The sequence below is a fragment of the Agelaius phoeniceus genome, chromosome 2 (genome assembly GCF_051311805.1).
Source record: "Agelaius phoeniceus isolate bAgePho1 chromosome 2, bAgePho1.hap1, whole genome shotgun sequence".
Classification (NCBI taxonomy): domain Eukaryota; kingdom Metazoa; phylum Chordata; class Aves; order Passeriformes; family Icteridae; genus Agelaius; species Agelaius phoeniceus.
In genome coordinates, this window is record NC_135266.1 from 79,986,167 (window position 1) to 79,999,585 (window position 13,419).

The 13,419-nt window shown below is 49.9% G+C and overlaps 1 protein-coding gene across 1 annotated transcript; it reads right to left on the reverse strand.

The window, feature by feature from the left end:
• Positions 1 to 2,477: 2,477 nt before the first annotated feature.
• ENDOD1 (endonuclease domain containing 1) lies at positions 2,478 to 13,161 on the reverse strand. Its single transcript, XM_054651343.2, has 2 exons — positions 12,210 to 13,161; positions 2,478 to 6,605 (listed from the first exon to the last, which is right to left on the reverse strand). The coding sequence occupies exons 1-2, from the start codon at positions 12,897 to 12,899 to the stop codon at positions 5,472 to 5,474; spliced, it is 1,824 nt and encodes a 607-aa protein (XP_054507318.2). The 5' UTR covers positions 12,900 to 13,161; the 3' UTR covers positions 2,478 to 5,471.
• Between the last annotated feature and the right edge of the window lie 258 nt (positions 13,162 to 13,419).

Sequence of the window (13,419 nt, forward strand, 5' to 3'; positions counted from 1 at the left end):
CCAAGGTCTTCAAGGGTGATGGAACAAGCCCCATCAGCCCCCAATCCCAGCCAAGCTTCACTGGTCCCAGCTTCAGGCATCCAGCTGAGGGGCCCAAGTGAAAGCCATGTGACACATTTATACTGAACACAGGGACCCCTGTGCCTGCAGAGAAGAAATTTTAAATGGCTACATTTAGATGGCCTAAATCTAGAAAGTGATGTATCCATGAGTCTATTGTATCATCCCTCTGGAGCTGCTTCACTCACATCAGCAGCTGGTCGGCGTCAGATCAAGCAGAGACCATTTCTCAGCCCTTACTGTTCACTGTTTAGCTGCTGGCCTTTTGGTTTCACAGAGTCATGGAATGCTTGGGTTGGAAGGGACCTTTAAGGGCCACATAGCTCACTGGGATGTCTTCAACCACATCAGGTTGCTCAGAGTCCCATCCAGCCTAATCTTGAATGTTTCCAGGGCTGTGGCACTCACTACCTTTCTGGACAACCTGTACCAGGGTTTTACTCATTGTAATTACCTTCACTTAAAAGGAATTTTCTTCCTTTTATTTAGTCTGATGTTCTTCTCCCATATATCCTCCCCTGCTCACCAGCACAGTCCTGCCCACCTGCTGCAGCTCCTGGCATTGGTCCATAACCATCTCCTACCAGCAGGTACTGGGGATTTGGAAAAGTCACACAGTGACATCTGCTCCAGATGTCCATTCTTCACCATGTTAAAATAGATTAAAACATCAACTTATTAATAAAGATGATACTGCAGAAGAATTTGAAGCCTGTGCTTCAGTTTTGCAGGCAACTTTGCTGCTGGCTTAGTAGAAAATGGCTTCTACCTCCCAGGAACACTGTCACAATTTCAGTATTTTTGGAAAGGAGACAGGGTTTTTTCACCCTTACAAATGGAATAAAATCACACATGTGCTAAGATGGGCCATGGCTGAAGGATATGCCTCTGAGACAGAAAGAGCCACGTTCACATGCCAAACCTGCTGTTAGGCAGGAGTGGGTGCTGAATGTCAACATCCAAACTGCTAATCCAGACCCTGGGCTGCTCTTGGATGTTTCCTGTCCGTGTTCCAACCTGAACTTGAAAACTATTTTCCACTAAAAATGGTAAATTGCCATGAAAAGAACCCTGTATGATAAATCACCCCATTCTGACAGAATATAATTCCTTGGAGATTTTCCAACCAGCTGTAACACTAACACCATTGGAAAGTCTTTAGGCGTTTCTGCCTGGCTGGAAACACCAGTTGTGTGGAAATCAATAGCAGATGTTACCCAGTGTGAGATCCATCAAAGTGAGTCCAAGAGCCCAGGAGTCTGTGCAGCAAAGAGAAATCATCCCATGCCAAACCCACAGTATTGCAACCTCACTAATACACACACACCCTGGACACACCTCACACTCCTTGCTCCCAGACAATCCCTCCTGGCCAAACGAGTTACACTGGTATTTATTATCCAATACCTGTTCCATTTTCTGGCACTGGCTACACTGGAGAGATAACCTGTGAGCAAGCATGGCTCAGTTCCTTGCTGAACAGGAGCAGCTCCCTGACCAGAGGGAGGGACAGAGCTGCTGATGGAGCTCCATGCAAGATGAGCAGCTTCAAAACGTGCACTGGTAGCAGAGGTGTGACCCAGAGGGCCTGAGGGGCTGTCCTGCAGGGCTACTGAGTCCCTCTGCCTTTATGGGTGCCCAGCCCCAAGGTGGATGCAGCAGAGACAAGGGGCATCTCGAGGTGCAGAGACCCCTGTGTCAAAGCTCAGGGTGATCTGGTTAAGGCAGGGACACCTTCCACTAGACCATGTTGATCAAAGCCCCATCCAACCTGCCAACCTGACCTTGACCATTTCCAGTGATGGGGCATCCACAGCTTCTCCAGGCAACCTGTACCAGTGCCTCACCAGTCCCTGCAGACTTGAGACAGATACACTCAGCTGCAGGGGTTCATCTGCCCAAAGAGAGGTACCTGCAAAACGCAGGTGCCAGCATCTGGTTTACTCATCACAGGACCTCCATACCTTCAGTGGAACATAATTACCCCTGTTAGAGAAGGTAAGGAAGTTGTGACAAAGCCAGTCCAGGGACCAGCACTGCACAAGAGGGAGTTTCTCCCTGTGAGCTAAGAACTGTGCTGCTGTGCTGTGATTTCTGTATGAAACTGGCTATCATGCTGCACTCCAGGTGCATCTCACTGCATCTCACAAGAATAAAACAATCCCCTCTCCTGGCACACACACAGTCATACTGCCTGCAACACCTCAGCTTTTACCTACTTATTCTGTAGCTTAATTAATTGAATCTTAGAGCGCTTTGAGAGAGGAAAGGTGTTTAAAAAGCACAAAAGAGCCATTAATATCAGATGTCAAGCTGTTACAAGGAAAAACTGTGTTACTGCTGTTTTCTTGATTAGTCAGGACACCCTAGGTTGTTATGTCATTTGCATTTCTGTGACAAAAAATGATACCAGCCCCTCTTAGGAAAAGTAATTTTATTTTGTTGAAGCCATACGTTTCCAAGGATAGAGTAAAGCTCAGGAGCCATAAATCATGCCTAGATAAGAAGAATCTCAAACAGTGGTTTTTTGCAGGATGTTGCTTGTTCTGTGATAATTGCTTGATGTTCAAGGCAGACTTCCCACTGCCTGCTCAGACACGCAGCACAGAAGAGAAATGCCCCATGCCAGTTACTGTTCTTAGCATTTGAAATCTGAGCATGTTAAGACAATTTTAATAATACTGTTGCACCTCTGCCCAAATCCTATAGAGCTGCAGCACCCTGGATTTCAAGGACTGTCCACTTGCTGCCAGAAGTCATGGCTGCAGCAGAGACATGCTGGCCTGAGCTAGGTGGGGTACCAGTGATGGTGGCAAACTGACAGTGCAGGCCTCCTGAGGTGCCTCAGCTCTGCTGCTTATCAGCACACGAGCCCCATGTCACTGTGACTGCAGAGCTGCCCTGGAGATGCTGGTGGACCTGGGATACAGGGGCTGCTGGGCTCAGGTGTAGGGAAGAGCCCCAGAAGTACATGGCTGGCTGCTGTGCAGTGCCATGCAGCTAAAATGGGCCAGAAACAAGGTCACACAGAAGGTGCAAGACAGCTGTGGGGGGCAGCTACCCCTTCTCCCCAATGCTTGGGCTGCAGTTGAGAGCTGCCACCATCACACCTGCCTTCAGAGGCTGCTGGGGATCCTGTCACCCCACCCTAGCATCCCCTGGGGCTTGAGCTGGCTTCTTTCCTGCCTTCACAGCTGCCACGTAGCCCTTGAGGAGTACCAGGATTAAGACAGGGTCTCATGAAGGAGTGGGAAATCAGCTCCACATCTGTCTTGACAGCAGACCAGGCATGTTGAGTGGGCAGACATGCAAAGTTCAGTTTGGAGAGCATCCACTGGCTGCTCTCTGCCTGTGAGGAGCTGTGACTTTGCCCCTCACACCCAACATTCCTATAGCAAAATGTCACTGACTTTACCCAACTGCAACCCATACTGGCATCCAAAAGCTGTTTTTCCTTTTGAACAAAGCCAGCTCTGCTTGCAGCCTCTCTTTCTCCATGAAACAGCAGTGGCCCATGAAGGGCGAGGCAAGGAGTCATCCTCTCTTTCCACTCATGCCACTGTTTCCCCACTTCATCACCATTGTCGGCATCCCCAGCTTTGCCATTTGCATCACTGCTGAACAGGGTGCCACCTGGCCAGGGTGTGCTGGCCTGGGATGTGCACACACATCTGGTTGCATTGAACACAGCCCCTGAGCTAAAGAAACAACTCTGTCCCATCATGAACCAGCCAAATCTCCTTTTCCCTCTGAATCCATCCATGCCAGCTCAGCCTTGCTGCACGATGCAGAGAGGCAAAGCTGTCATGTTAGTAACTGAGTTCTCTTCAACCCAGGACAGGCCACCACCAACACAGCACTACTGGGATGGCAGCACCAGCTTGCTCACTCCTGGGACTCATTATGGGATGCTACAGTAGGTCAGGGATGGCAGCACCAGCTTGCTCACTCCTGGGACTCATTATGGGATGCTACAGTAGGTCAGGGGTCCACACCAAGCTGGCGCTGGAGGGAGAGACACAGATGGGTGTGAAAGGAAGGAACCATGTATGTAGGACTCCCAAACACCTTGTGGAGTCCCAACAAAGTAAATGCTGCTGAGACAAGAAGCCTTCCTCCTGCAGGCAACTGCACCAAGAGATCCAAAGCCCCTTGCTGAGCCCCAGGGAAGGGCAGCACTCCTGTGCCCTTCTCCAGCAGTGGCAGATATCTCTATGCCCTTCATCTGGCTGCAAACACTTGCTGGTCCCCTGCAAAGCCCTGACATGTGCCCCAGCTCCAATTTCACAAATGTTGGGGGACATGACTCATGCTGGCAGAGGGAAGAAGGGGTGAAGAGTGAGCAGAGACGATGTGCAGTGCAGAAGAGGAGTTGGTTCTGCCTCTGACATTAAAGTATCTCTTTGTGTGTGGATCTTCACCCAGAAAAACAAGTGCTGCAGCCCAGGATCCCTCCTGCCTCTCCTCCCACCTGGATAGTCCATAGTCCCCTGTGTGCCTCAGGAGCAGTCAGCTCTCAAGGGAGACAGGGCAGTTTGCAACAGATTTGAATCCAAAAGTGTGGCTCTCAGATCTGCTGGGAATTGAAGCAGACAGGAGGGCTTCAGGGCTAAGGTATTAGTGGGTTTAGACCTTCAGAGAACACCACATCTTGAAGATTCAGGGCTCAGACCATCAGTGGTCACCAGACAGCAAGGAAGGGTTGGGGGAAAACAATCTTGGTATGGCTAAGGAAAAATGCTTTCCCGCCATGCAAAAAAAAATGGGAAGTGAGTCCTTCCTTGCAGCAAGATCCATGCAATTTCAGATTGGAAAGGCCTGAAGACTATGAGATATACCTAGCTGCATCCCCTCCACCAGTGGGACACCAGAGAAATGAGCAATGCAGACAATAGCAGGACCTTTCCCCATGCCACTCTGCTCCCTGCTGTTTCCCACCCCAAGTCCTTGCACTCTTGCCTCCCTCTCCTTTCATCAAACCCCAGTAACCCTCTGTCACTCATGTCCTCCCCTAACCACCACCACCTGCTCCTTGGAAGGGCTGGGCTTCTGCAGAGCTCACTGCCACTGCATAAGTCTCATTGTCATCATAGCCAGAAAGAAATTACCTCATACCACATTTAGTGTGCATTTCCCAGAGGAAGCCTCTTGACACCTGCAAATCACAGAAACTTTGTGGCCTGCACTGATAAAACCCGAACATTTTACAGCAGACAGAACTCTAGTTACAGTGGTGGCGGCCCCGAGTGACATCGCCTTGGCCCTCCTTGTTATTCCCCAGTCAGTTCATTATTATTAATGTCACTACAATAAATACCAGAATGAAATTGACAGCGTTTGGCCACGTATCTTAAAGCATTGCCCCACTCCTCCTTTATTCCATGTATCTGCAGCCTTGGTTTCTGTTCCTCTCAGTCCCCAGAAGAGCCTTTAGGCACAAACCGTTTGAGGATGTGCCAAGCCAGGTAATGAAAGCCATGCAGAACCGCGGCCGTGGCATCGATGACCAGCGAGAAGGTGCCCACGATCCCAGTGGCCATGTCCTGAAGGACAGAGGGAATGGCACAGATGGAGTGGTAAGGGAAAGCAGCAAGGTGAAGGACGAATCCCACGGGGATGCTCAGGATCCTGTAGGTGAGGGACATCACATCTTGAACAATTTGCAGGAAGCCCAGGAAGATGTTGACGATGACCCTCCCAACATCATAGGGGATGCTGATGAGCACCATGCTGATGGCTTTAAGGTAGGACACCATCCCATTCCACAGGCTGCAGACTCCACCCAGAATTGTGCCAACAACTCGCTTTACAACAAGCCACAGAAAATAAAACACAAATTTCACCAGTTCCACAAAGATGTAGATGAGGAGTTCCAGAAGTTTGATGAAAGGGGTAGCAATGATGCCAGCCACTCTTCTCACCAAGCCATTCTCTTTGGTCTCCTGGTCGTTATTTGTTCCTACTTGCTCTTCAGAGCGGATCTGACTGACAGCTTGCAATACTGCTTCTCTTTTCTTCTGGCTTTGTTTGTCTTTCCCACAGTTGCCCTTGAACAAGTGAACTCCTGGTAGAAGCTGCTTCTCCAGCTCTCTCACTGTGAGGTCTGCCAAGCTGTTTTCATCATTGGTTTTTTTCACTAGTCCCAAGGACCATCCCTCTGAAGCATCACAGCAGGCTGCCAGCCAGAGGCTCTCTGGCACCGACACCTTGCCTTTAACTTGGACACGGGAAGGAACTGCACCTGCAAGGAGATATAGATGATCCATCTTGGAACAGTGAGGGATCAGAGCTTGCTCTACTACCTTCCCAATGTCTCTGTGCCAGCTTTTGCTCAGAGCCGGGCTCAGAGGGACAGCATTCGTGAGTGTGTAAGTGGCCATCTGGAAATCCTTCTCATTGAGAAAACTGGGATTGAGAAGGCCTCTCTCATAGCCAGAGCCCACGTAGTCTGAGGTCAGGGCTTGATTTGTACCAAGGTTGGCCACAGTGCCACCAATATCAGCTTCATGCACCATTTCATGCAAGTCATTTTCTGGATCATCTATCTGAAAGAGTAGAGAGAAACATTACTGCATGCAATTCACCTTCCTAGAAAACAATGTGTAAAATGAGCCCTCACATGTACTTTTCATTAGCACTATTAGTTCATGCTGTGCCTTGGATTATATCCTGCATCCTCTCATTACCTTCCTTGAAGTGCTTCAGAGGAGTGTATTCTCTACTCAGCTTCTCTGACAAACACATTGGGTTAGGCTCCAAAGGATATTTGCAGCTCTCAGCCTGGTATACAGCACAGCACAGACTTAAAAGTCTCACCAGGCACCACATACCAAGCCTCTGACTTGTAATTTGTCCTAGAAGAGATTTTTAACACCAATAGATGGCTAGATTTAGGGTCATGTTTTCACCTCCTACTTTGGTGGTACCTGCAGTTCACTTAAGAACTTAACCATGGTTTAACTTAAGACCCCTTTCACTGCTTATTGTCTAAGAAGCAAGAATGAAACCAGACATCATGTCAGGTGACCTGAGCTACCCCACCTTGAACAGGAGACACAGCAGTGAGCTCCTAGGGCTGTTGCAGGGCTGGTCATCAGTAACCTGATCCTCACATCATTAACAGTCTGAACCTCATCCTTAATGACCACCTGGCATAACATGGGTGAGGGTGCCATCACCCAAGGCCCTCGATGGAATCTGTGCTACCTGCTTGTGTCTGTGGCTCCCATGCAGTGGAGCCAGAGGTAGCAATTACTGCAGTGGGAATTTGTCCTGGAGCCACGCACGAGGGAAGGGAGCGGGCAGGGGAGGTAAAGAGCAGTGGGAGGAGAAGCACTAAATGTCAGGGTGTGTTCAGGTCCTTCTCAGGTGACCACAGCTCTGTCTGATCCATAGTCATTCCTATTGACACTGCCTGCAGCCGCTCCAGAGGGCTGTGCCAAATTGTCATTTTGTCCCTCAAATTAGAGGGTGAACATGTTGCTAGAAGTTCAGGGGTAGCAGATGATCTCTGGCAGTCACTGCCTTCTGTAGTCTCTGTTTCAGAGGGTGCGGCCCTCAGGTCCCCGCACTGTGCTGGCCCAATTAAACCTTCTGCCTTTGCCCCTGGCCCATAAATTGTTTACTGCACTATATAATATGCACTTTGGAGACACCTATGACAGACAGCTCATAGTCTACCTTGAATCACTGCCAGGTCATCCATCCTTGTCTCCTGACCACCCTGTAGTGCACTTGGACAGATACCCAACTATGTCCTTGCAACCTTACATAGAGTTTGCATCCTCTTAATGGCACATCACCTCCTCAGAGCTCTGCACAAGCCTGTCAGGGCGAAAGGGCCAGTGTCAGCAACTGTCCATCACCCTTGCCTGGGAGCTGAGCTCTGGCTGGCCTCCTGCACCAGCCAAAACCCTGCAGTCAAGGCGCAGGGCTCCCTCCGCACCAAGCCTGGTCACAGTGCCAAGCCTGGCCATTGCAGAGGGCTGCATTACCCCGCCTCCTGCTAAGGAGGTTTCTTGCCTTTGTTTTTGAAGTATCTGGTGCTTATTGCTTCAGGAGGGAGGATCATGGTGAGTCCCATGTGCTGATGCACAAGTCACAGCTTTTTCCAAATGCACCACTTAAAAAGACTTATTCTGCACTTCTGCTGCCTTATTCTGCTCCTCTGGCTCAGTGACCCCAAACAACAGGCTGCAGCTGGCTGATGAGGCCAGACATTTTGCATTCCACAAAATCACTGTCTCTTCCTGCCCCCCCTTCCCTTGCCATTCTCCCCTTCTGATGAGGTGACGGTGTGCCATGGGACAAGGGATGCACCCAGTGTGTTTAATAGCATGGAAGAGGTGAGGGGGATTGGGCATAGATGTGAGGCTGTGTCCAGGAACTGTCCTCAGTGCCATGACCCTTTGGAGTTTGACACCCTCTCAGAGACACTCATCCCATCTCACTCCCATGGTGCATGCTGCCAATCTACAAGGACACAGACCTAAATGGATCACCTCTGCCTCCTGGCAGGAATTACCAACATACACAAAGCAAAACAAACTCTCCCGATGAGTTGCTGCATGCAAACCTTGAGGATCCTATCAAGAAAATATGTCCCTGGTTACCTGTCCAGTTGCAGGCCTTTGCACTTACCATCAAGATTGTTTGGGTGCAATTAAAAAAGAATATGACAAAAATGCAACTGTATGCTGCTCATGTGTCAGGCTCTGACATCACCTAATTATGCTTATAATAATTCCTATTATGGTTTGTCATAACTAATGTGTACCTGAGGTTTCCATGCCTCCTGCAGCTCAATCCCAAAGGCAGGCTGTCTCAGCACTGCATCTAATCTGCATTGCAAGATACCTCTCCTCCCTGCTTCAAAAAGCTTCTGGCTTGTGTCACCCCAAAACATACCTCTGTTCATGGAGTCAGCCATGAAGCCACCTGTCCAAACAACCTGGAAGAGCTCAGGGCAAAATCTAAGCAGACAGGTAAACTCCCTATCATAGAATGGGGGTTTAAAAATAACTAATGTGCCTGCAGCCTGTATGGATGTTAGCACATAACAATATTGATGGGTGTCACTAAGTGGAGGGTGCAGTTTGACAGAAGGGAGGGAGGCAGAGGGGGATTAAAAGTATGGCAACACACAGTTATTAGGGCAGGCAGCTTCCATTGAGTTTGGTCATTTAACAAGGCAGGACACTGCCACCCCCCACCTTCCCCACCCTGCTATGTAGGATCCCTGAACTTCAGCTTCCCTGTCCCACCACTACTTCCTTAGGCACCTTTGCACCTTTGATTGAAGTGGAAATGTTTGATCCAACCTTAGCTGTGATTCATACCTCAGGGAAGAGGCACACTGAGCCTTACACTGAAGTTTCTGCAGTAGGATGTTCACCAGTGGCTCTAGAAGTGCCTGTTCTCTTGACTCTCTACCAAGAGAGATTGCAGGAGCAGCTCAGAGGTAACTGCACTATAGCTGGGCAAGAATCCCACCTTGGTTGTCTGCCTGGCAGTAGCTATTAACCAAATGAAAACACAAGGTAATTCATCCAGCCCCTCATAAATTAGGATGGAAAAAGCAACTCCAGAGTTTTCCGTCTCTCTCTAAGCTACAGAAATAATCAAACAGAGATTTCCAGACAACCAAAATGGAGTGAGGTAAAAGACACCTGAGTGACTTGCTCACAACCCCTAGGAAATCTGTGGCAGAGCAGGTTTTCAGACCTGTGCCTGGGGGAGTCCCATCAGTACCCTGCTCATCAGCCTACCCTTCCTGCTCTTTAATTTTTCACTAATTGCTGAATTAATTCATTGTTTCCAGCTGCCAATCTGCGGTGGGTGGCACTGACATTCCTCACACTTCTCACCCAATTACTGCCTCTGTGCTACATTTGGCATTTGTTTCTCTGGCAGACATTCCTGAGGAGGGAGTGAGATGGTGCCCTCACCGCTTACATCATTATCCCAAAAAAAAAGCATATGAGAACTTTGAGGCCCTCACTGGAGTGCTGAGAGTGTTTGTATAGTGATTTCTTTCCGTTTGCTGTGTGTCTGCATCCCCGTGAGCAAGCACATGGCACTGTGCAGCTGAGCCAGCCCCTACCCAGCTATGCCTGTCTTGGCAAGGAGATTACCCAGAAAATCGGTGATATGAGCTCACTGGGCTGTGCTGCAGAGCAGGTGCTGCTAAGGGCTCCCTTCGGCAGCCAGCTGACCTAGCCTTGGTAGAACACACACAATGGGTGTGAAAGCTCTTCCCCACTCTCTCCTCCAAGTGGCACTGTCTGAGAGGGCTGTATGCACTTATTTCTTGAGTTATAGGAATTTTTCATATTCTTGATTTCTTCCCATTACATATTCTTCTGCAGTTTTGTTTGTTTTGGTTTTTTTTGTCCTAGTACTTTTCTGTCTCAGTCAGAGGTTACTCCAGGGAAATGCAGAGTTCCTAACTCCTGCCTCTGAGACATCTGCATTTCACTTCTGGATGAAGGAGACCCATTAGTGTCAACTAAGAGCTACTGTCAACCTGTGAGGCTGCTCTGGAGAAGCCAGATCAAATGCAGCACCTGCCCTATTATTTCTGAGGCCACAGAAGGTTTTGGTGACAGGACACACACCGTTTGGGACTCTGGCGTGCTGGCAGAAACCAAGACAAGATGAGGGGTCAAAAGGATGGAGCAGGGAGGGCAGAGAAGCCAGCTCAAGGGAGGTCCAGAGGAACAACAGTTACAGGGTGATGTGGGGGAGCTGGCCACTGTTCCGTGGCAGGAACAGCTCCTGAGCCTACCTAGGAAGGTTGGGAGAGCTGGACCACAAGAAGCAGGAGGAGATATGGGGGCTAGAGGTGATGAAGGGTGTCACTGGCCAAGGCAAATGGGAAAGGATCTCATCTCTGCTGCTTTACCTTGCTGCCTCCATGGCACTGACCAAAGATTCTGCCAGCCTAGGTCGACCTACCCTTTGGACTTTAAAAATTTGCCACCCTTCCACAACTCAGTAATGACAGATTCTGCAAAAAGTTTCCTCTGTTTTAAAAGGGCAAGCTCCCACAGCTTACCTGTGAAGCGGAAGGAGCTCAGATCAAAAGGCCTTTAGTAACTCCTGCCACTCAAAACCCAGCCCGGAGAGCCAGAAGACAGTCCAGGCTAAGATAACCACTTAATATCTCCTGTCTTCAATGCCTGTGGCCTTGTGGCCTTAGTATCTCATCACCACACATGAGAGAAATAAGCACAGCATTCTCCTGGCAGAGGGGTGAGCTTCACCCCACTGGATTGTGGCAACATCCAGTAGCTGAGGGCCACACTCCCAACACACTGCTCTGACACTGCAGCCATTCCTGCCCTAACAAAGCACATTGCACACTGATAATCTCTCCTGAGCTCAACAGATGGGGTAGCCTGATGTTGCTACAATATTCGTCATTATCACTGCTGAAAAATCTAAAACATGAGGGGGGGGAGGGAGAAGAGTTAAAGTTTTCTTACAGCACCACCAGTTTTTAAAGGATTTCCATTAAATCGAACAGCCGGAAGGCCTTGCTTAAACATGCCTAGTGACAGGGAAGACAAAAATAATTGAGGCTCTGGAAAAGTTCATTTTATACTGCATATTTCTGACCCGACTGAAACCTGCACGCCTCACAACACAGCAGCTCATTTTCCTACCTCAGTCTGCAACACTGGGACACACTGAAAAGCTGCAGCATCAACTTGGTGAACCACAAATGGATGCTTTATCTCTGCTCAGTGAAGCTAAAGAGTCCCTATCAACACCGTGATCATACTGGCATCAGAACAAACTTGAACTTGACACTGCGATGCTTAACCCACCAGCAGCTCTCCCTGCCCACAAGAGCTGGCTGGGCAGGACAAACACATCACTGGTGTCAGAGAGGGCTTTCCTCTCCCCTGGCACTGCACTTTCATGCAGCAGCCTCTCCGTTTTCATTACAAGCTCCCTGAGACAAGAAACTATTTGTTTGCTCAGTTCCAAGCACAAAAATAAGTTCTGCTCATGCTAAATTCATACCAACAGAAGTTCAACAAGCAGAGCTCCTGCCTCCTCTGCCAAATTCTAGCCCCAGCTTCACCCCAGAGGAAACGTTCTCCAGGAAGAGTCGCTTTTCAGCAAAGGAAAAGCTGCCTTACCTGCGGTTCAACCAGCCAGTTCTCCTCCTCACTTTGAGCTGGCTTTGTAAACTTAAAAGCTGAATAAAGAGGGATTTTGTCCTTAGTACTGTAGAGGGTTGCAAAGCGTGGCTCTTTGTTGTACTGCTGACAGATTTTCACGTGGAACGGCTCCGTAAATCCTTCGGGTGGGACTTGTCCAGAGAAGAACACGTTACACTCGGCAAAACCAGTTTCATCCTTTCTAACAACTCTGCCCTGGGAAAAGCCTGGGAAAACCGAGATGCAAAGCAAGAATACAATTGACGTCTTCATGGTGCACTCCCTGGAGCCGGGGGAAGCGCCGTGTGCCTCCGCTGGGTACGGCAGGGGACCTGCGCTCAGAGTCCATGCAGCAGCCAGGCCAGAAGGCGTCTGGAATCGGGGTGTAGCGTGCGAGGCGAATGAAATCCGAAACCGCGGCCGGTCCCTGCGGGCGGCAGCGCGTTCTGCAGGCGGCGCGTTGGGGCACGGAACGGGCGCGAGGTGCTCTGACACACGCTGCGGACGGACGGACGGACGGCGGCTGCCCGCGGGAGGGGATGCCCGGCAACCCGCAATCATCGGGGCTCTCGGGCAACGCCAGCAGCAGGAGGGACGCCCGTGGCGGCGGCAGGGCTGGAGCTGAGCAGCGGCACCGGCTGTCCAGGCTGGGGGTGTGGTGTGCTGCATTGCAGCAGTCCCCGGCAGGAATTTTGGCTGACACAGCCAGAAATGTTCCTGAGGCTGTCAGAGGGGATGCTGCAAAGTCAGATTCCACCGCCCCAAAGAAGGTATTAGCTGTCCTCTCTCCGGCTGTGAGCCTGGCCAAAGGAGAGGAAGAGAAAGAAGAGAGGTGGCAACACTGGAGCTGCTGGGAGCCCCCTTTGTCCCTTTTTGGGGTGTCTGTCGTCACTATTGCTGCCAGCCAAATGCTGCTTAGATGCTTGGGAAAGGCATTCAGCTCCCATCTCTCCTGGCGCTGTATGGGGAATTCAAAACCCTCCAGCATCACCTCATCTTGGGAGACCCTCTCTCAGAAGAGATTACCAACAGGCAGAAGGCTGAGGACCCTCAGATCACGTACCCCCAATCAGCATCCACCACCGAACGTTTTGGCCAAACCTATGGAACTGGCAAAAAAAAGGAAATGAAGCTGCTCCCCTGAGTTTATGTTCAGCAGAGTCACCATCCACCCAATAAACAGCTGCCT

Coding starts and splice junctions, on each gene's coding strand:
- ENDOD1 (XM_054651343.2), bottom strand. CDS start 12,899: ATGCAGCACACCACACCCCCAGCCTGGACAGCCGGTGCCGCTGCTCAG. Junction 6,606..12,209: donor ACTGGCTGGTTGAACCGCAG/GTAAGGCAGCTT, acceptor CTACTCTTTCAG/ATAGATGATCCAGAAAATGA.